The sequence below is a fragment of the Pseudonaja textilis genome, chromosome 1 (genome assembly GCF_049901715.1).
Source record: "Pseudonaja textilis isolate UNSWEBS1 chromosome 1, rPseTex1.2, whole genome shotgun sequence".
In the NCBI taxonomy this organism is placed as follows: Eukaryota; Metazoa; Chordata; class Lepidosauria; order Squamata; family Elapidae; genus Pseudonaja; species Pseudonaja textilis.
In genome coordinates this window covers 272938604-272959625 of record NC_141990.1, presented here as the reverse complement: position 1 = coordinate 272959625, position 21022 = coordinate 272938604, and the positions used below count along the sequence as shown (strand labels likewise).

The 21022-nt window shown below is 40.1% G+C and overlaps 1 protein-coding gene across 2 annotated transcripts in view; it reads right to left on the bottom strand.

Annotated features, from left to right (window-relative positions):
* Positions 1-6753: 6753 nt before the first annotated feature.
* BMF (Bcl2 modifying factor) overlaps positions 6754-21022 on the bottom strand; it is a 46935-nt gene continuing 32666 nt past the window's right edge. The window contains exon 4 of one of the 2 annotated variants that reach the window (XM_087921821.1): positions 6754-7052. In XM_087921821.1, coding sequence (XP_087777947.1) covers positions 6909-7052 — 144 coding nt within the window. In that variant the 3' untranslated portion in view covers positions 6754-6908. Of the gene's footprint in view, positions 7053-15331; positions 17186-21022 lie in introns of those variants that run through there. The other variant, XM_026710317.2, reaches the window with a different exon arrangement.

Here is a 21022-nt window from a genome sequence, read left to right as displayed (position 1 = left end):
CTATCTTCCCTCCAAGAAAATGTGTGATAAAGCATAATAGGTTTTGTATCTTTTAAAGATACTACTAGATGGTGTTAGCATAGGGGGAAAAAAACACTTCTTTAACATTGGTACAGTTGAAGTTGATTTAAGGCAATTTCACTTTGGGTTGTGGATGACATCATAAGGACCTGCCAGAACAAGAAATTGCCACATTTTAGCCGTGGTGACATCCTTTATTGTAACATCTGTTCAAATGCTTGACGGGTACTGGTATCCTCCATGCCAAACCTTTAGTCTGAACCTATTCCAGTTGTCTGAGTTCTCTTTCAAGCGTGATGTCCGCACTAAAAACACATTAAGTTTTGTAGAAACCAATCACAGTTGCTGTTTATTGAAAGGCGTACAACAGGAGAAAGGACGTTGTCAATTTGTAAATTTGTGACTTTTTGGGTGGGTATTGCCCTACATTTTTCCTTGATCCAGCTTCTCAAATCCAATTTTCACAGCTAAGTATAGTGTGGCTTTATTTCCCACACAATTGTTCTTTGGGATTGAATGCTACATGTAAACAGGGACCCTCAGGGGCAATAGGTAGAATGTCCTTGGAGAAACCAATTTTTAAGTTAGTGCAATTGAACGTAGAAGAGCTCTTATTTCCAAGATGAGGTGCACTCTCTGTGTGTGAAATACATGTAATGGGAAGTTCTCAAACTTGTCTTTCCAAACTTGCACAGAAAAGGCTTCATTTTGAATAGCATGCTGGCAGTAGTAGGATGTTTGAAAGAAAGAATGATTTGTTTAGAGCCTCTTCTGGATGGGAGCCATTCAATCATTTCCAGATCAGCCAATTGCTTTTCATAGTGTAAAAGCTGACTGAGAGATAATGTGGGTGCAGTTCTGGAAATATCGCCCCCTCTTAGGCTATAGAAAGATAGCATTTAGTTTAGTTTCTCTTAATAGTAAAGGGGTAATTTGTGAGAAAGGGACAGCAAAAATATATGTTTTTGAATACACAGAGATGCCCGAGAAGCAAGGATGGAAGAAAATATAAACAGAACTCTGTAGGTAAGGGGAATATAAAACTAAAAATTATGGATTAAACTCAGTTTTATAACATTTAGCTAAATGATTCTACATTAGACTTTGAGTAACTTCACCTGAAAAATATTTAAAATCAATAGCTCAAATGAAGAAAAGTACTGAGAAAAATAATACAATAATCTAAAATGAGTAAGCTGCAGGCTTTTCAAATTGGCAACATGGTTACTGACCAAACTATGACAGATCAAGCCACACACCACACCAGCTTTAATCATTTCTGCAGGAGCAGAAAGCAGAAAGGATTTGGTTGCACCTTATTTGTTTTCAGTGGCTTAAGCTGTCAGGTTGAACCAATTCTCGAAACTGGTGCAAGACTGAAGATATTGTCCATGATGCATATCATTCAGCCAGAAACCATTGTTGCAAGACCAGTTGCAAGACCAGAAAAAGAACAGCCAAACTTTCGTTAACTAAAAAAAAGCGAAAGGAAAGGCCTAGAATTTAAATATTGGAACAGATCTTAAGATGTAAAAAACATGGTTCCTGTGTCCTGCAAAAAGCAGATCTTTTGCTGATATATAATTTTAATTTTATCTGCTATAAAACAGCTTGTTGCAGCAGTCAGCTTCTGCTGTATGCAAGTTTGTAAATATGATTTTATGACTCTGGAGAGCTATGTAGTTGTGCCTGGCATGAAGTTTGACAGCAATGTTCACTTTCTTCTACACACACACACACACACACACACTTGGAACATTTTGAACATTTTGACAGACACACGCACACAGCGTCATATTAGTGTGAGAGAGCAGGCTGTCTGAAAATTGGCTAACACTTGGGCTGATGGTGCCCTGCCCACTTAACACCTCTCCCTCTCCAGTCCTGCTGCCCAGCAACAAGCAGCTGGGCAGAAAAGCAGCTGGGTGTGGGGTGTTGTGGTTGGAAATGTTGAGTTGTTCTGAGAGGCAGATAGTTTCTGTTACTTTGTGGAAACAAAGCCACTGGAAGCAGCCTTAGGCTAACAGACAAAAATATTGTTCTTTTGCAAATTGTAGTAGTCTAGTACGTTAGTAGTGGTGGTAGTAGTAGACCTGGAGAAGTATAGGAAAAGAAACTGTGAGTACTACGCATGACTGTTGTCTAAAGGTCAAGAGGGCTTGGCTTGTGTTGTGTTGGTTTTGAGATCCCACTGACTTTGGATTTAGATGAAGAACCTCTTATAATTAGTGCACTTCTTTCTTGTTTTAACTTTTGTACCTCTCACATTCTTATAAGCAAAACAAGCATGCTTCTAATTTATCATGCAAGGATCCTTTGCATCACATGAGCTTTCTCTAGTCTGCCACCCAGAAAACACTGAGCCTCCTCTCCAGTATCTACTCTGCCCTTTGAGATTCTTGGGATTGGAAAAGCGATTCACTTCCTTACCTGTTTAAATCTGTATTCAGAAGAGCTCGATTTTGCAGCAAACTTCAAAACCCTATTTGTTATTCCAAACTTTCGACCAATAAATTGGCTGGACTGTCGCATCTGGCCCCTTCCCTCTTCAGAAGAGGGATGCAGCTTCCTTGGATTTTACTAGCCTACCAAATATTAAAGACCCCAATTATAAAGGTGAGCTTTGTTACAAGGTGAACCGTGTCATTCCCTACCATAGTCTCCCCCTTATTCCTGAAATAGCTTTTTTATTCATCAAGTTTTTGGAAACTATGATTTGCCCAATCACCTTATTTTTGATGGAGATACACAATTCATGGCCCATTTTGGGAAAGTTTTATTTCAGCACTGTCCATTGTTCACAGATGGAGAAATAGGACAGATGCCAAGTTAGTATAATAATTTTCTTATGTAAACTATCAGCAACATAATTCACCCGATCTTTTATTATGGCTAAATTTGCTTATAACTCGGTTCATGCCTCTACTAAGATGTTGACGGGATTTATAGTTTCAAGCCATGCCTGTTAAATGCTTCCCAGCCTCCCCCTCTTTCCACAGACTTCCTGTTTACTCCAGGAACTGCAAAGTATTCAGCTCATCTAGGATCAATTGGATCATGTCAAGAATTCCTATAGGTGCTCTGCTGCCATCAATATAAAGGCTTTCTACCAGATTTCTCTCCTCTACATGCTATCTAAAATACCTAGTTTATTAAATAATTCCCAAAAAGTACATAGTTCAATCTAGTGACTTTGTATCTGCTTCCAACTACCTTGAAAATATATCCAATGTTGTGCCATTTTTTTCTAAGTGCGCTTCTACATATTTCTATCCTGGAATGGTGAGAAGAAAGAATTTGATGTGAATCTTATATTGGAATCTGCATGGGAGGAATATTCTGGGATAATTAAATCCTTGGAAGGGCTACCTGAAAATTGAATGTTCTGGGGAAACATGAAGTATATACCACTCAGCTCCTTTGACCTTTTATCTGCATTATATTTAAAAACCCAGGCTGCCCGACTAGCTGCACATTCAAGCTTTGGCATCTGCCAGCAATTCTGACTCAGAGAGAGGCCTTGTGCTGGAAGAGGAGGGAGATATTTGAATTGAGAGACATTCAGACATATAGACATATCTTCCCAGAGAAACGAGTAGGTATTTTGAAATGGACATGTTCCCAACTGAAAGAGTTGGATATTTGCCCCTTATCTAGTGTCTGAAACAGTAAGATGGAAAGACATAAAGGGAGAGAGATCTATCCAGATTTTTCTCAGAGAAAAAAATGAAATTCCCTTCCCTCTTGAGGAAATCAGGCAAGTAGAGGAAGGGTATAACAAACTGAAGAAGGCTTTTTGCATCTGCCCCAATCAGTAAAGAATTAGAAATTGAAAGAAGCATATGACTCCTTTCAGTCACTCATAACCTGAGATAGGGAAGGAGATTACACTTCCAAAATTAGGAACATTATGCTCAAATTTCTGTTGACTAAAAGAACAGGCCTAGAATTTAAACCCTGGGGCATCTGTGGGTATGCATGCACACATATGATATATAACTTTATTTCTGTGTTTCACTGTAGGCTAAGCCAATCTGCTCATACATGGATCCCATCTTTCGGAAAATAAAGCATATTGTTTAGCTGTATTGTGTTTTTAGTGTAAAAAAAAACTGAACAATAGTTATGGCTCTAGAGAGTTAAGAGTTATTGCTTTGCCTGGTATGAAATCTTGACACAGAACTAGAGGAAGTTGGCAACCTCTTCCAAATAGGAAGGCCAGTCCTACAGCTAAGTGTGGTCAAATCACCTACTAAGTCAACATATTGTACCCAACTGTAATAATAGATTTAGTTTTGGCTCATTATGGATGTCAACTACTGTAGTTTATATATCATGTTTAAACAAACAATTGCCTAGGATGGGATATGAAGGCAGACATTATCAGATCTGATAATGTAATTCTTAGAATATAGTCACATGCATATTTCCTTGGATGCATCATAAGAATTATTGTTAGGGCAAATGAGGCCACTGAATAGAAGTCTTGGTTAAGTAAAGGAATTGAAATTAAGCTAAATATGTTCAATATCTTCTTTGTAAGACTCTTCAGTTTGCTGATCATCTTTGTTATCCTTTCCATTTGTCCATATCCATGCTCAAGTATGGTGAGTAGAACTGGGTTTAATACTTGAGGTAAAATCTGGCTATTGCAGAAAATAATTCGGCTATTATTTGTTATGTTTTTGAAACTAAACTTCTGCTGATGCAGCTAAAATTCCATTTTTTCCCACCAGTTTTTTCGTCCTGATGACTCATATTCATTATCATTTAAAAGTATTTACTTCCAAGAAAATGAGGGTAGGATTTCCTTGTAAAAAGTTCAAACCCACTTTTTACATGCTTGTAAATAAGGTTTAAAAGAGTAGGCTCTATTTTATTTAATGTGAATGACCACAAAACTGAAACAATAAAAAAAAATAACGGTACCACTGCAGAATATAAATGCTGGATGTTTTAAAAACTCCAAATAGAACAGAAGTGAGAACGGCAATGAGTGGCCTTGTAGACTTGAATTTTGACATGTATTCAGGTTTGAATTTCACAAAGAAGGCTGCTTGAATCTATTCCCTGTTGATTTCAAAGGGTTTTTTTTCCAAAATAAAAGTCTTTACACTGTTTATTTCTAGGCATGATATTATAGCATTAAAAAACCCAAACTGTATCTTATCTCAAGTTTTCCTGAATAATGTTGCTTTTGCAAAAATGATTTTTTGTGAGTAGTCCTTAATGGATCTAAGTCTACATGGAGGGAAATAAGCAGTGGGGTGCCACAAGGTTCCATCTTAGGCCCAGTACTCTTCAATATCTTCATTAATGACTTAGATGAGGGAATAGAAAGGGAACTTACCAAATTTGCAGATGATACTAAGCTGGCAGGAATAGCTAACACCCAAGGAGATAGTCTCAAGATCCAGATGGATCTTGACAGACTAAAACACTGGGCCGTATCTAACAAAATGAAATTCAATGTAGAGAAAAGTAAAGTCCTACACTTAGGCAAGAAAAACCAAAAGTACACATATAGACTGGGTGAAACCAGGCTCAATAGCAGTAACTGTGAGAGGGATCTTGGAGTCCTTGTGGACAACCAGCTAAATATGAGCCAGCAGTGTGCAGCAGCAGCCAAAAAAGCTAACACAGCTCTAAGTTGCATTAACAGAGGGATACAATCGAGATCAAATGAGGTACTAATACCACTCTATAAAGCCTTAGTAAGACCACACCTAGAGTATTGCATTCAGTTTTGTTCACCGCATTATAAAAAAGATGTTGAGACTCTAGAAAAAGTACAGAGAAGAGCACACAGGATGATTAGGGGACTGGAGACTAAAATATATGAAGAACGGTTACAGGAACTGGGCATGGCTAGTCTAGTGAAGAGAAGGACCAGGGGAGACATGATAGCAGTCTTCCAATATTTGAGAGGCTGCCACAGAGAGGAAGGGGTCAAGCTATTTTCTAAAGCACCTTTAGGCCAGACAAGGAACAATGGATGGAAACTGAACAAGGAGAGATTTAACCTGGAAATAAGGAGAAGCTTTCTGAAAGTGAGAACGATCAACCAATGGAACAGCTTGCCCTCGGAAGTTGTGGGAGCGCCATCACTTGAGACTTTTAAGAAGAGATTGGACTGCCATTTGTCAGAAGTGGTATAGGGTCTCCCGCTTGGGCGGGGAGTTGGACTAAATGACCTATAAGGTCCCTTCCAACTCTGATTATCTGTTATCTGTTAATTTAGTTATACTGTGATTGTGTTTAATTCAAAAGCATACGGTCCCACGGGTATCCACGTGGATCATGGGCTAGCTAACCAATAGCTGAAAGTGAATGAAATTATATTTTCCTAAAAAAATAAATGTACTGAATGGTTTTCTTGGATAGAGATCATGTGTTGCATTAAATAATAGCAAGCTTACTGCATTTTAGGTTGAAACTTACTCAACAAACCATGAGTGAACAAGCCAGTTCAGTGGGATATGCTAGCTCAGATATGTAGACTAGAAGTTATGGTTAGTCAGGCTGGCAAAATTGCTTCCAAGGAGCTACCCTCTGGTCTCATATCACTCACAATAACCTCTCAGTTACATTTCTGAAAGATGCAGTACACCAGCTTTCTCCAGCCACCTGTTGTCTAGCAGGACTTCCCACTGCAGATGGAATAAGCAATCGGTTTTCTTGAATCCCAGTGATACCAGCTGCCAACTCACAGGAAAAAAAGAAAACATTTGATTTGTTTTTAAGTATTTATTAAAAACTGTACCAATTATGGAAAAAAAAGAGTCCAAGTTGAATTTTAAATAGTCAGAAATAAGAAAAACAGAGAAACCCAGAAGTAAATATTCTGCAAAGATAACAAAAAAAGGAGCGGGAACTCTTCGGACTTGCTACTGGTTGAGACAGAAGACAGCGCGAAGACACATAACCACAACTAGATAAAATGCTACATTCTCACTGGGTCTCGGTCCATGGAAAAGGAGGTCTGCGCACTTCAGGCCCACGATGGCAAAAGATACAATAAAAGAAAAATCCTGCAAAATAGGAGAATATATACTATATACAATATGAATGAATTATTTTTAAAAACACTTTTGAAAATGATGTGGCAACATTTGCTGCCTACCAGTTTTCCCAGTTTAATTGGCTATTGCCAAATTACTGTAATTCCTTATTTACAAAGTTGAACATGTCAACAACACATGTCTTAAATTCTTCTTTGTATAGCAGGGGTCCCCAAACTTGGCAACTTTAAGATTTGTGGATTACAACTCTCAGAATTTTGGGAGTTGAAGTCCACAAGTCTTAAAGTTGCCAAGGTTGGAGACCCCTGTATTACAGCACTCTTAAAAGAAATCTGCAGCATATGGTATATAATGTGTGATGGAAAGTCAGACGATTATAACAAATGTAGATTAATTATAAGTTACTACATCAGAATGAGAGAATCAAGACACCTTAAGACTGTAGAATGAAGCTTCTTTAGGATTCCAATTTCACAGTTTAAGAAAAATACATTTGACTTAATATTTATATACAGTATTTTATTGACTTCAATAGACCAGAATATTGGGAAGAAAAATGAACTCCTGCTACGTTGGGATTGCAGCTTTCCAGACTCCTATCTGGAAGTGTCCAGTTAAATAATACTCATTTAAAGAATGGTCCTCGCTGTGATTTCTAGATTATTTTGTCAACTTTGAGGAGCCACTGTCCTCTGATAAGGAACATGTTCATGTGCAGAAAGCACCAGGTTCAAATATCTGGTATGCTCAGTTCAAAAGATTGAGCAAAATTGATGGGAAAGACTTCACTGTGCCCAGAATCTTTTAAGGGAACAGCTGCTAGTAAAAACAAAAACAAATCCTAGTTCTCCATTGTTGGTTTAAACACACATCCTTATATCGCATTATAAGATTGTTACAAACAGTTCTCACTTATATAGCAAAAAGACACAATAGATCTACAAAGTTAAGAATGAAGTGACAGTGAGTCTCGGGATTAAAAAAAAAGTTGATCATTATTTAAATACCCCAACTGTGTGAAATAAAGAAAAACTAACTTGGTTTGATATGCTGTATTCAGTAAGTACAAAAGGGAAAAGAAGATCCTCTATTTTTAATAGTCATAAAACGAGTACAATTTTTCAACAGGTCCATTTTTTTTCAAGCCCATAACAAAGGAGACCTGTTCTCTTTTACAATTACTGAAGGCGCAGCAATCCTATCTTTACACAAAAACATGCTTCCTTAATTCCTATACTCCTATAATGATGAAATAGGCAATAATTCTTGACAATAAAAGCACTTTGAACAAAAAGAGTTATATAAATATTTATAAAACAATATAAACAATTGCCTTACAGATCGGATAGGCCCATAGCACTGAAAGGGTGGGTACCAATGCATCTGGGGAATTACTAGATGGCAGCAAAGAGTTACAGAAAACTCTAATTCCTTCCTGTCAGGCCCAGTATATCAACCCTAATCAATATTTTTTTTAAATAAACATCCTTACCAAAAAAAAATTTTTTTTACAAACATTGTACACATGGTGATTTTCTTAACAGCATTAAAAATATTAATAATCCAATATACCTTTCCTACTCTTACACTCATTCTGTACTCTCCATTACTCAAAAGGTTGAAAATAATCTGAAGGTCTCTAGAAACACATCCCCCTTTTTTTTTCTATGTCCCCATTGTTTCTGGAAGTATGAGCTTCCTACCAGAAAGCATAAGTTGCAATCGAAGCTCATAGAAATCTACAGGACAAATGAGCAGTTACCCTTCAGTTGATTTCAATGGAGTTCATTTAAGTATTATAAAGTCCCCTCTCCCCAAAGTCACATGGCTTTCTATTTGCAGAAATCATCTTCCAAAGTAGATTTCTGAAAAGTCTCTATTTATTCTGCAAATTTATGAAAGGAGGAGTGGGGGTAATATGGTAGCACATGAGTGTTCATTAATCCAGTTTTACAGTCAGTGAGTTGCAATAACCCAACCAATAAATCTGTCTGGGTTGCCAATGCTTCACCCAACCTATGTAGCTGTGTCTTTAAGGCAACTTAATTTGAATGCATGAGCAGGAATAGTTTTTATAGCAACTTGCCCATTTCTTCAATCACTCCAATCACTGTTAACAGAATACAGCAAAGGCAGATAAATACTGGTGATCCTATTTGAGGCAACTGGGAAAGAGGAATTTAGAGTCCACATTTTATTTATAGACATACATAATTATATTCCAATGCATGCGACATATTTGGCCTCTTTTCTCCTGTCACTGATGAGTAAGAATCAGAAATTTGTGGGGGGTTTGTACTGTTTCAGATACTAAAAAATAGCACTGTTCACTGCGAAACCCAAAGCAATGTACAGTCATTTTGTGTGTGTGTGTGTGTGTGTGTGTGTGTGTGTGTATGTGTGTGTATAATTTAATAACTAGAATGCCATTTGTTAACAAGAGCTGCCAGAATACCTGGGGGGAAAATCCTCATATCTTGAAAAGCAGATGAAGCTTCTCAGACCATGAAGATAAACAATGGCTTGGATCCAAATTTAATCATTAAAAAAAAAAAGAATTGCTAAAATACAGGCCTCTTTTCCAATTCCATCACAATTAATAGCTCTACTCTAAGGAGGGCTAAGTTGGAATCCAACCCACTGTTGCCTGGCCATATACAAAACAGGTAGCACTTAACAATCAGTTATAGTTGGAAAAATTTGGCAAACTTTTTTCCTTTCAGGGTATGAAATAGTTGAAAAATAAGACAGTCATTGAATCTTAGATGGAAAATGGACATTTGAATATGTAAAGACATGTCTATATTTTTAAGGCATAGATCTCAAGCTTTATTTACTGTTTTAAACTATTAAGATATTAAGATGACATGTAATATGATTCTAGACAGGTTTACTCAGAAGCAAGACCTTTTACAGTAAAGTGGAATTACTTTCAAGTGTACATAGAGTTGAACCTTTGGTTTATTAACTTCAGATTTCACCCTCCGCTGAAAAATAGATTTCTTAATAAATCTCCAACTAATAGCTAAAAGCATTATATGGTTGTCATTAGAACCAATTATCCCTTTTCCTATTTTACATTAAAATAACTGAGGGTGAAATATGCCAGTGATTGATAGGTTGCACCTGAAGTTCTGTTTTTACATGTTGCTGGCCCCAATGTGAAACTAACCCCAATAGAACTGAACACATATTGCCAGATGTTTAAATATGATATAATGTAATGTACCACAAGACCATCTGCTTTCGGTACACAAAACCAAGCAGGATAGGAATAAAATAACACATAAATGTAAGCAACCTCACATTTTGTCATAACCAGGCTTCTTCTAACCCAGGGTATTAAAACTTGTGTCTTGAGACAAGGCTTAGAAAATTAGGCTTTCCAGATGTCAACAGGACCATGCTTCCAGCATTCCTCAGCATTGGTCATGTTGTCTGAAACTGCTAAAAACAGCTGTTCAACAACATTTGGAAGGCCTCAAGCTACCCATATCTGAAAAGATACATATTGATTGTGAGATCTGCCCTGTAAATTCCCACCATATCAGGAAAAAGGGTAGCCACAGAGAACTGGTTCAGATTAATCCAGTTTCACCTTTCTGAAGTGAAAAGAAAGATGCTGCCTTCATCCCAATTACAGAACAGTAGCTGGAAATCCAACATTAGTTCTATATGAAGGATAGGACAACCGTTTCTTCATTTGCAGGTTAATTCAGGAGCATAACACAGAAGGAAGTTATCACTCACTCCTCTCCTAGAAGAATGAAATGTTCTAGGAAATATTAAAAAGGCAGAATATTATGCCACCCTGGATGAGAAAAGGAGAAACATGCCCTTGTTAATAACCGCAGAAAGACTGAGCCATCCTATCTACAAGACAAAAGGCCTTCAGATCCACGGTGATAGGATTAGCCCTCACTCAAGATCCAAACCAGATGAAAGCCATTATAGGAATTGCACAACACTCTTTCAGAACACAAGCCTGTTCATTACATCATCACCCAGCAAGATTCAACCAAGCCTGGGACAGAGACAGCCTACAAGGTTAGCTGGACCCCCGCATAACCCCCTGAGAGTCTGACAACCAATAGGATACATTTATTGCAAGGCCCAAGACAGGTTATAAATATATCCCACTCTCCACTCCATGTGTTCAGCTGCACCAGGACCATGTGCTTAATGGTTATGCTCCATTAAACCATCCTTCCAAACAGTCTCCATGTTTCCAGTGCCTTTCTCCCAATTTGGAACTGAACACAGATGGACATTTCTTCCAACAACACGAACCTTACTTTTGTTCCCTATCCATCAACTCCAGGTTCCAAAGGGTACTTCCTTGAACCTTGTTTGTTTCTGGTCTCCAGATCCAGATGTACTATATATAAAAGAGCTATTTGCCTTCATTCAGGGAGGCGCAGTTGAACAACGCTACAGCTCAATCATCTACTGGGGAGATTAACAAGTACTAGCAAGGATATTGAAGCCCTACTCCACTGGTCCCATGTCAGATCTCTCAGATATCGAATGGAGGATAGCTGTATCTGAAAGTTTGGCAGTGCTGCTGATAAGCATTGTAGACCAGGTTCAGACAATATTTTTTTTGTGACCGGAGTCTACTTTTTTTTTTTAAAAAAAAAAAAAGGAAAACCCCTGCAAGGATCTCAGAGCATGGTGATGACATCATGCATGATAGCAGGGCTGTTAAACTCGCGGCCTGTGGGCCTGATGTGTCACATGCTGGCCACGCCCGTGCCTGGTTTAGCAAAGGGGGAAAAGTCACAATACGTCACGTGACACCAATCGTGACCATGTGAGTTTGACACCTTTACATTATAGTATCGAAGGGCTTTCATTCAGTTATTATTTTCCAAAAATAAAAAGTAGGGGGAAATGTCTTTGATTTCCTGCATTTACCTCCAAATTTTGGCAACATAATTGGGAGAGGATACAGGGGGTGCGGGGAGGGGAAATACAGCCTGGTTGGTTTCTATGGCCTAGCAAATTGATCGTTTGTTCTTAATCAGTAAAAGAAACTTCCCGTGTACCACACTGCAGCTAGGCAATTTGAGATGATAGTTATAGCAACGATACCTGTAGTGTTTGTAATGACTCCTTTAATTTATCACAGCCAGTCAAATCCACTAATTGTTGTCCATTCTGTTTATAGCCCGTGGGTAATTTATACGAAGCACTGGAATAAATGTATGTCCCATGACATGGCTCTCTTTGACTTTAGAAAAGCCTCTTCTTTCTTTGCATTCTGCAAGGCACATCTGACTCTACTTTTTGTGCGATGAATGCCTTTCCCAGGCTTTTCTATAGGATGGGATTGTCAGTTTGTGGCCAATCTCGGTTGCAGTTTCAACTCCTGTTGTATATATCCTTATTTTGTACCAGATAGTGTTAAAGAGTTAATTAACACTAGCTCACTGTTACATGACAACAATATCTCTGCATATCTGGGGTTTGGTCACAATGCCAGCAGATCACAATTTTAATTCCTCAAAGAACAAAATAAAACCCAAGACCAATGTGTTGAAAGCAAAGTCGCAGATACGGTTCCGTATGGGAATATTTAACCAGCCTCTTTGGCTGATTCTGACCAAAGCTTGCAAGTAGGTGAAGAGATTAGTAAAGTCTTCAAAAGTGAAAATTCCAGCCTTTGGGAACCCTGACAAGAATTTGCTGCCAACAGGCTGCTTAAGTTGGCAGAACAAGACAAGCAGATTTGGTACAATAGGAGAACACAATGCCACAGAAGAAAGGAAAATCCACACAATTCAAAGAAAACAGCAGCTACATATATAGACACAGAAGGTGCACAACAAAAGCCCAACACAGGACAATCAGCCAGTGTCCCCAGGGTCTTTGTCCTCAGGGCCTTTATCTGAAGACCATTCCTCCATTCTCTCCCCACCTTGGCCTGGCTTTTTGGCAGCTGGAAGTCACCTCAGGCAGTACAGTTTGTTATGATTGCTGTCTCAGTTTCCAAGAACTGCAGCAAAAGCACTATTACTGGAGAGAATGCAGCCAAGGAAAGTTTGATTTAAAAAGGATTAACAAAGAACCAGCTGAACTGAAGAGAAAGAGATAGTAAAAAGAAAAATCCTTTCTCTCGGTGGAAGCTTTTGCTGTAAAACTGCTCTGCCTCATTTGCAACATTTTACTGAGGTAGTAGTGCTTCAGATAAGGTTGCAGGTTACTTGGAGCTCCCCCAGGGTCTTTCTACCATGGTTAAGACTTTCTTTCTGTTGCTAAAGAGACACTAAGGAGAAAAGACAACTGTAAACTAGTGGTACAAAGCAACCTCCACCCCAAGCCAAGGACTCTTGCTTCTTTTGAGTATGAGAGAAGAGCCCCCTCCCTAATTAGGGGCTCCCTAATTGACAAACTTTAGAATATGGAAGTGTTCTTTTAGAGAAAGTTTAGATGTTCTAAGCCAGCCCTGATTTTATCTATCTATCCATTCAAAAGTTAGAATTCCAAAAACGTGGGATTCGTAAGCAACATCAGTTTGTATTATTAATAAGATTCACCAAATTGAGAAGCATCTCATTAACTCAAGGTGGTAGTCCCATACATGAGATAAGGACATCAAATGGTCACAGGAAGCCAGAGGAGGTAAGAAATAATTACATTTTCTGTTACTAGATATTAAACAAGTTGTTCTGGTTCTACAAGATGTGAAAAATATAAAATTTAAATAGGCTTCCCAGGTCCTCATCCAGAAATAGAACACATTAATCATGCCTGGTAGGATGAAGCTATTATGCCTTATAACCAGTTCAGCCCCGTTACAAGTTCTGTTCTTGATTATACACTTAAATAGATACATATTTATTAACATAGCTTTTTAGTATGAATTTTAGTATGAAGACAGGAATCATTGGTAATAGTGGGGAGGAGGGAACCAATGTTCAACAATAATAATTCCGATGTATTAGATTAAAGAAGACACAATGTAAAACTCTTAAAGGTCCCTATTGGGATTTCTAGTCTTCACACAAAAAGTATTGTGTAGAAGGCAACATGCATGTGCTAACATGCCCTACTTCTCCATCACATAGTTACTGCTTAGTCCACTCCAGAGAATAATACAATAAAGCTTTGTGCTTCAGATTCCTGCCCTGTGTCCAAACTGGTGATGGGTAAGTAGGTCATGTGTCAAACAAGGCAATCTAATGCATCGGCTCTCACAGCAGAAGGACTAAAAACTCCTTATACTGATCCGGAGGAGAAGCATCTAAGGAGGTTATCAAAAATGAAACTGGCCCATTAAAAAAAAGTTCAAGGAAATAATCTTCCACCTTTATATGCCACAATGCAGTAATGGTCAGCAACGTTTAAAGTCAATTGAAGGAAGGTGTAGCATAGGAACATATTGATATGGTTGGGATTGCAGGCTTGACTCAGAAACGCTGATTCTTGGAGCCACTTCATTTAAGTCACCCTTTCTCAATATAGTGCCTTCTTACTGGCTGAGAATTAGTGAACTGAATCCGCAGCACACCTAAACGATATCAGACTTGGGGGACCCTGTCCCAGGTGATCCATTTTCACACCTGCAAATTATAAGCTCTCAGAGAGATGGATTTGGGATAGATTCCTTTCAAGAGGATGAAAATAGGAGTCTGGATCCAGCAAGATCTCCCTAAGCAGAGTTCTATTAGAGCAAGGGTGTCAAACTCAAGTCATCATGATGTTATCAAGTGACGTATTGGGACTTTCCCCCACTTCGCTAAATTGGGCGTGGGCGTGACTAGCGCATGACGCATCCGACCCATGGGCCGGGAGTTTGACACCCCTGTATTAGAGAGTTCTGGTTCACATCACCTTCTTCACTGTCCTAGAACCCCACAATTTTCCAGAAGAGATTTTTAGAGGAATCAGAAATTCACCTATTCATTCTACCCGCAGGAATGCTCCATTAGACCAGAACCTACTATAGAAAAAAATCTGTTCTTTTTATAGAGCTCAAAAGTTGGATTCAGTCCAGGATTCTGAGCAGCAAGTTTTCAACTCACTACGGAAATGCTGAAAAATAGCTTACAGTTCCATAATTAGGCCAGATGGGGCAAAGACTCTCTTATTGAAGACACAGTGGCAAAGCTGGAAGGAAATCTAGCACAGAGGCGCAAATGTCTGAGACTAAGCTGCTTGCTAAACTCTAAAATCCCGCTCCAAAAATACGAAGTTAAAAATGTAAGTATTAGAAACTTTGGAATAAAATTTTGTTTGAACTATTTGTTCCTTCACACTGGGAAATATTTAAATGATACTGATACTGTTAATTCATATATTTTTTTTTATTTTCTTAAAACCAATATATAAAAAGGCCATAAATGTTAGAGATGCTTTCATTACAGTATTTTGGGAAGAAGTACTAAACACAAAATCACCCAACTGAATTCCTATTTTAGTCCATTTTCTTGATCCTCAAAATACAATGAAGCACAAACTAATCAAATTGGCTAGATCTGCACAACATGCTAAAGGCATGAGGGCGAAACCACAAATGCACTTAACGTTAACCAAACTGTGTGACCTCTGACTCTAAATCTTAAAACACCTAGAGTAAGAATACTGCCTCTTAAGATGGTGGGGAAGTGTTGTAGTTCAGAATAGCAAAGGTCTTCAGGAGAGCACTTTGGAAGGTATGTCTCTTGCAAAAAATATAGCCAAATCTTTGCATAACCAGCCTTCTCATTCATCTCGCTTCTCACTTGCCCTAAGACTGAAAAGTCCAGAAGCATGAAAACCAGAGTGGAGAGCCCCTTTCAAAATCTTGTGGATTGATGCCCCTCTATCTATGGCCAGGCAATAAAAAAAAAACATTCCCCTTATTTCCTGCAATGTGCCTGATTTTCTTGTTCTCCCAATAAAAACTTTGCTTCCATTTTTTTTTCCTAAATGGCAAAAGAAAAATATGTAATATGGGACATTCAGTAGTTTGTGGCTCCATCTCTGATACTGAATATGACTGTAACGAGACTTTAATGTAAAATTAAGGCACTTTTCTCTCCTAAGTTAAACGGATTCTGTTGGATGTTTAGACTTAGAAAAGAGAGGAAACCAAGGTAGCTGAATAGGTTCTTCTGTAATTTTAGTGGCTTGTGTCAACTGGATCCCCCCAAAAGAAATTTTCCTTTCTTTGCCCCGCCCAATGATTCCAATGGGAAGAAAAAGGATGGGGCAAGCTCCAGGCTGCCATGATCCTACCCTCTTTAGAGGCATGTTGGCATATGAGGATAGTGGAAAACGGGATCTCTACTAGCAGCCCCCACCCATCCCCTTCCCAACCTTCACCGTAGTAACTGCAGACAGTTTGCAGCTCTAAGGAAAGTCCTTGTGAAGCTGGATTTCTCTCTCCAAGAACAAGCCTTTCTTTCTCTCCTTAGGGAAGGAAATTTAAGAAATCCTATTGGTTGGGTAATGGCTTATTTTATTACTATAAGGGTTACAGTTTTCGAGTAGTAAAGAAAGTTACATTGGATAATAAAGTACTGCATTTTTTCTGACTTGAGTTGAAAGACTGGAGGGGAGCCTACATATTCCTGAGCGTAATGGTTGTGTGTTATTATTCAAGACTCACTCCTTGTTTACACCAGTATCTCCAGTATTTAAAATGTTAGGATTCAGTTATACATATTCTATATGCTGTTTCACAGTTGCTTGTTAGCAGAGTTTCTTCAAAGTTTACTTATCAGGAGTTGCCCCAAACCTTGATCCTAGAATACCACCAACAGTTCATCACCAACTCTTCCAAAGCTTCCTTAGATTAGCTCCTTCTTGCACCTTGATTATAAGCCAGACAATTTGGGAAGATCTTTCTTCAACAGTGTTGGACCAAAGCTCCCCACTACAGAAGACAAGGGAGTCAGAAGGCGAGTCCATGGAAAACAAGTCTTTTGTACAATAACAAGCACCCTCGGGTCCACAGGAACCTCACATCTGTCCAGTGGCACAGGCATTTGTAACCTGGGTGTGTTCGGTGCTCCCAGCAGACTGGATGGAACCTGGAAGGGGCAAGGCGGGTCTCACCTCTGACCCACACGCTGTCTATTGGCTTCCACGTTCAAGGCCAAGTTATGGAGGAAGAGGAGGATCTGCCACCAGACCTGATTTCTGTTCTGCTGGTGCTGTAAAAAAGTGGGAAGAAGGGTCTCAACAAGATCACTTGTGTAAAATATTAAAGCCACCATTCAAAAGCTTAACCTGTCCCAATTTTTTTTTAAAAAAACACTAAGTTATACTTTTAAGAACAGGCACTTTTTAATCCAGCAATACTACACATGTAAAGGGTGGGGTGGAGGGGGGAAACATTGGCCCCAGGGTATGTGTGTGTGAGACTAGTAGTAGTTTCTCTAGGAATAATTGTTGCTCCAATATTATGAAAGAAAGAAGCAGGCCCTTTATGTATTGTGCACAAAAGGATTAGCCCCCCCACTCTTTTTTTTGTAGGATTCTGCAGAGTTTAGCCAAGTGCTGTTTTTAATCAGATTGGCTTCTGAGTGTCTCATAGCCCAGCTGCAAGAACAAACAACTTCTCCCCCCCCCACCCCCTTTTTTTCTTTCCTAAAGGAGGGTGCCCCCCCTCTCCCAGCAAACACAGGAGAGAGGGGGAAGGGAAGGGGGAGAAGAGAAGTGTAGCCGGTGATCCATCTGTAAGTGATTTGACACTGTGAAGGTCAAAGGGTTAATCTTCAATTTAAACCACACTGCTGAGACAGCAAAACTGATTTTATCCAGTACAAGAAAACACACTCCTATACACACACACACACACACACACACACACACACACACACACACACGCTCTCCCCCCCCCCCCAGGCTTGCTTCCCAACATCTCCAAGATAATACTGCCCCTTTTTAATAGCTCCTTTTGACAGTAAGCCATAAATAATCAGTCTTGGAGCCCTTTCCTACTGACTGGAGCCAATTAAACCTTAAGCAAGAACACACTTGAAAACAAAACCCAACCAAAAAAAAAAAAACCCACTTAGAGGTTATTTCAGGTCCCCATTATCAAGCAACACATTTTAAAGCTTGGCTGGGGGTGGGGGGGGACGGGGAGGCTTCGAACTCTTAACTTTGCTACCTTGAGATAGGGCTCTAGCGAGAGCTTAGCTTTCATCAAGTGTCACAATCCAGGCTTTGTATGATGCAAGCCTTTTGTCAAAAGACAGAGGCATCATTGATATGACGAGTTAGATCTAGTGATCCAGCAAGCGGAGTCCCATGCACATTATGTCAAAGAGGCAATTTTCTCCTACCTTCCCTTTAATGACCCCTCTCTCCCCCACAAAATATTGCTCCAGAAAATTGGCAGTCCTCCAGCAGAGCATGGAAAGTGCCTCAGGGAGCTGCTGGAGAGGAGACTCAAGGAATTGATGTTTGAAGGCCACTCTGCCTTCATACATCAGCGGGAGTCCTGCTAGATTACAGTCTCCTCCACCAACGGATCTACTCTGTGGAAGAAGAATTGGAGCCATGAACTTTGCTTTGTAAGACTTACACGTTTGAGAAATGGGGTGCGGGCCTTGTGTTTTGGAATGCTGCAGGGATTTAGAGAAATGATCCTCTGGCAATTCCAGAATTTTGTTGTCTTCATGAGCCACGGAGTCTACTTTAACCAGAAGCCACACCTCACTCTTTTTTCATCCACCCATAAGTGCCATCTTTCTTAATAGTCTTAACAGATAACAGATAATCAGAGTTGGAAGGGAATCTCGTAAATGACCAAACTGGTAGTTAACCCTGTCGTATCCCACCCCTGCCCCTTCCTCTCTGTGGCAGCCCCTCAAATATTGGAAGACCACTATCATGTCTCTCCTGGTCATCTAGTCCACCCCCCTGCCCAAGTGGGAGACCCTACCCCATTTCTGTCAGATGGCAGTCCAATCTCTTCTTGAAAGTCTCAAGTGATGGCGCTCCCACAACTTCCGAGGGCAAGCTGTTCCATTGGTTGATCGTTCTCACTGTCAGAAAGTTTCTCCTTATTTCCAGGTTAAATCTCTCCTTGTTCAGTTTCCATCCATTATTCCCTGTCTGGCCTACAGGTGCTTTAGAATATAGCCTGACCCCTTCCCAGGGGTGGGTTTTTACCAGTTCTGTCCACCTCTGTAGAACCGGTAGCTCTGAAGAGCACCAGACATAGAACTGGTTCTATGTCTGCTGATGTTTTTGCCCACCCGTCCACCTGGGCTCTTACCTGACCTTTATTTCCTGAGTTTTCAACTTCAGCTGCTGAACAAGGCACAGCTGCAGTTAAAAAAGCAGGAAAAGAGGGCTGTTTCAAAGGCTGCTTCTCTGCACGCAGCGTGCTGATGACGATTTACAGGTGCCTGCCGGCAGCGTGCAGGTAAGCACATCGTAAATCACTGAATCTCGTAAATGACCAAACTGGTAGTTAACCCTGTCGTATCCCACCCCTGCCCCTTCCTCTCTGTGGCAGCCCCTCAAATATTGGAAGACCGCTATCATGTCTCCCCTGGTCCTTCTCTTCACTAGACTAGACATGCCCAGTTCCTGTAACCGTTCTTCGTATATTTTAGTCTCCAGTCCCCTAATCATCCTGGTTGCTCTTCTCTGTACTTTTTCTAGAGTCTCAACATCTTTTTTCATAATGTGGTGAACAAAACTGGAACAAAACTAATAGCAACTGATACCATCAACATAACCCTGACAGCTCACAAACCATACAGAAGTAAAAATCAATACAGGTATTCCTCACTTTAGTGACCATAATTGGGACCAGATGTTCTTTCATCAGGCTGAGTTGCTTTGCACTTAAGTCAGAAGCACCAAGGTGCATTAGCCAGTTGACATCATTGATGTCCTGGGGACATCCAGTTGGGGGTTCCCTTCATGTCCTCGGCAAGAGCTGGAATGAAGGACAAGAGCTCAACCTTTCCTCATGGCAGCTCTCAGCTCTCAAACACGGACTTGCTCACTTCCTGCCCAGGGTTCCAACCACTTGAGCCACTGTGCTCCAGCTAAGTGACTGCTAAGTGGGAAATCACATGACAGGGCTTTCCTTTTCCCCACTCCCCCATCCTTTGGGACGCTCATTCCAGTGCTGGGTGCTGAGATAATTAGCAAGAAGGGAATTCATGTTTCTATTTACATTCATTGGAGCAAAAGAGGTTATGAGAGAGTAAGAAAGCACACAGTGAGGAAAATTCCTTGAGAGCAATGTGTTGGTATCCACAGTCCAAGCTTGGTACTCACACAGCCTGGTGTGCATTCCTCACTGTGTGCCTGCTTGTTCTCTTTAATCTCTTCCTCTCCAATCTCTCTGCTCAGCAAGGCAGCTGAGGAGAACAAAACAACAGGGCAAGCACAGTACATTGAGTATGGCCTATAATGAGGATCATGTGACTGAGGAACGCTGCTAAGCTCGTCAGTGAGGTCATTAGTTGTAAAATTATTTTTTCAACATTGTCATTAACTTCAAATGGTTATTGAAACAAAGCAGTAAGTGAAATCTACCTGTACTCCCAACTTCCATACATTCCCACAAATTCACAAACAAACAACAAACTTTCTGGACTCTAGACTCATACATGTGAGAAAACCAGGCCCTCGCGGCTTTTGGAAGGCTAGGAGCCTGCCAGACCTCAGTGGGGTATTTAAAAGACAGAGACAGTTACTGTTGTGGTTCACTGGCAGCAGACTCAGATGAGGGGCCTGCGTGTGATGCAGGGATGGGGCCAGGACCATCAGGGAGTGGGATGCTGCCTTTGGAGATTGTGGAGGCTGGCAGCAGTGATGAAGAGGCCCCCGAGGAGCCTCTGCCCAGTGCGCGTGTGCACAGGGCTGCTCGAAGGAAAGAGCAGCTGCAGCAGCACGGGTGACTCGGGAGTAAGACTGCAAGGTAATGGCCCTTCCCTTAAGAGATACAAGCCAGCTGAGAAATTGGAGTTCTTTGCAGGAAGCAAAGAAGTTTTTGCACTCAAGCCTGGTGCACATTA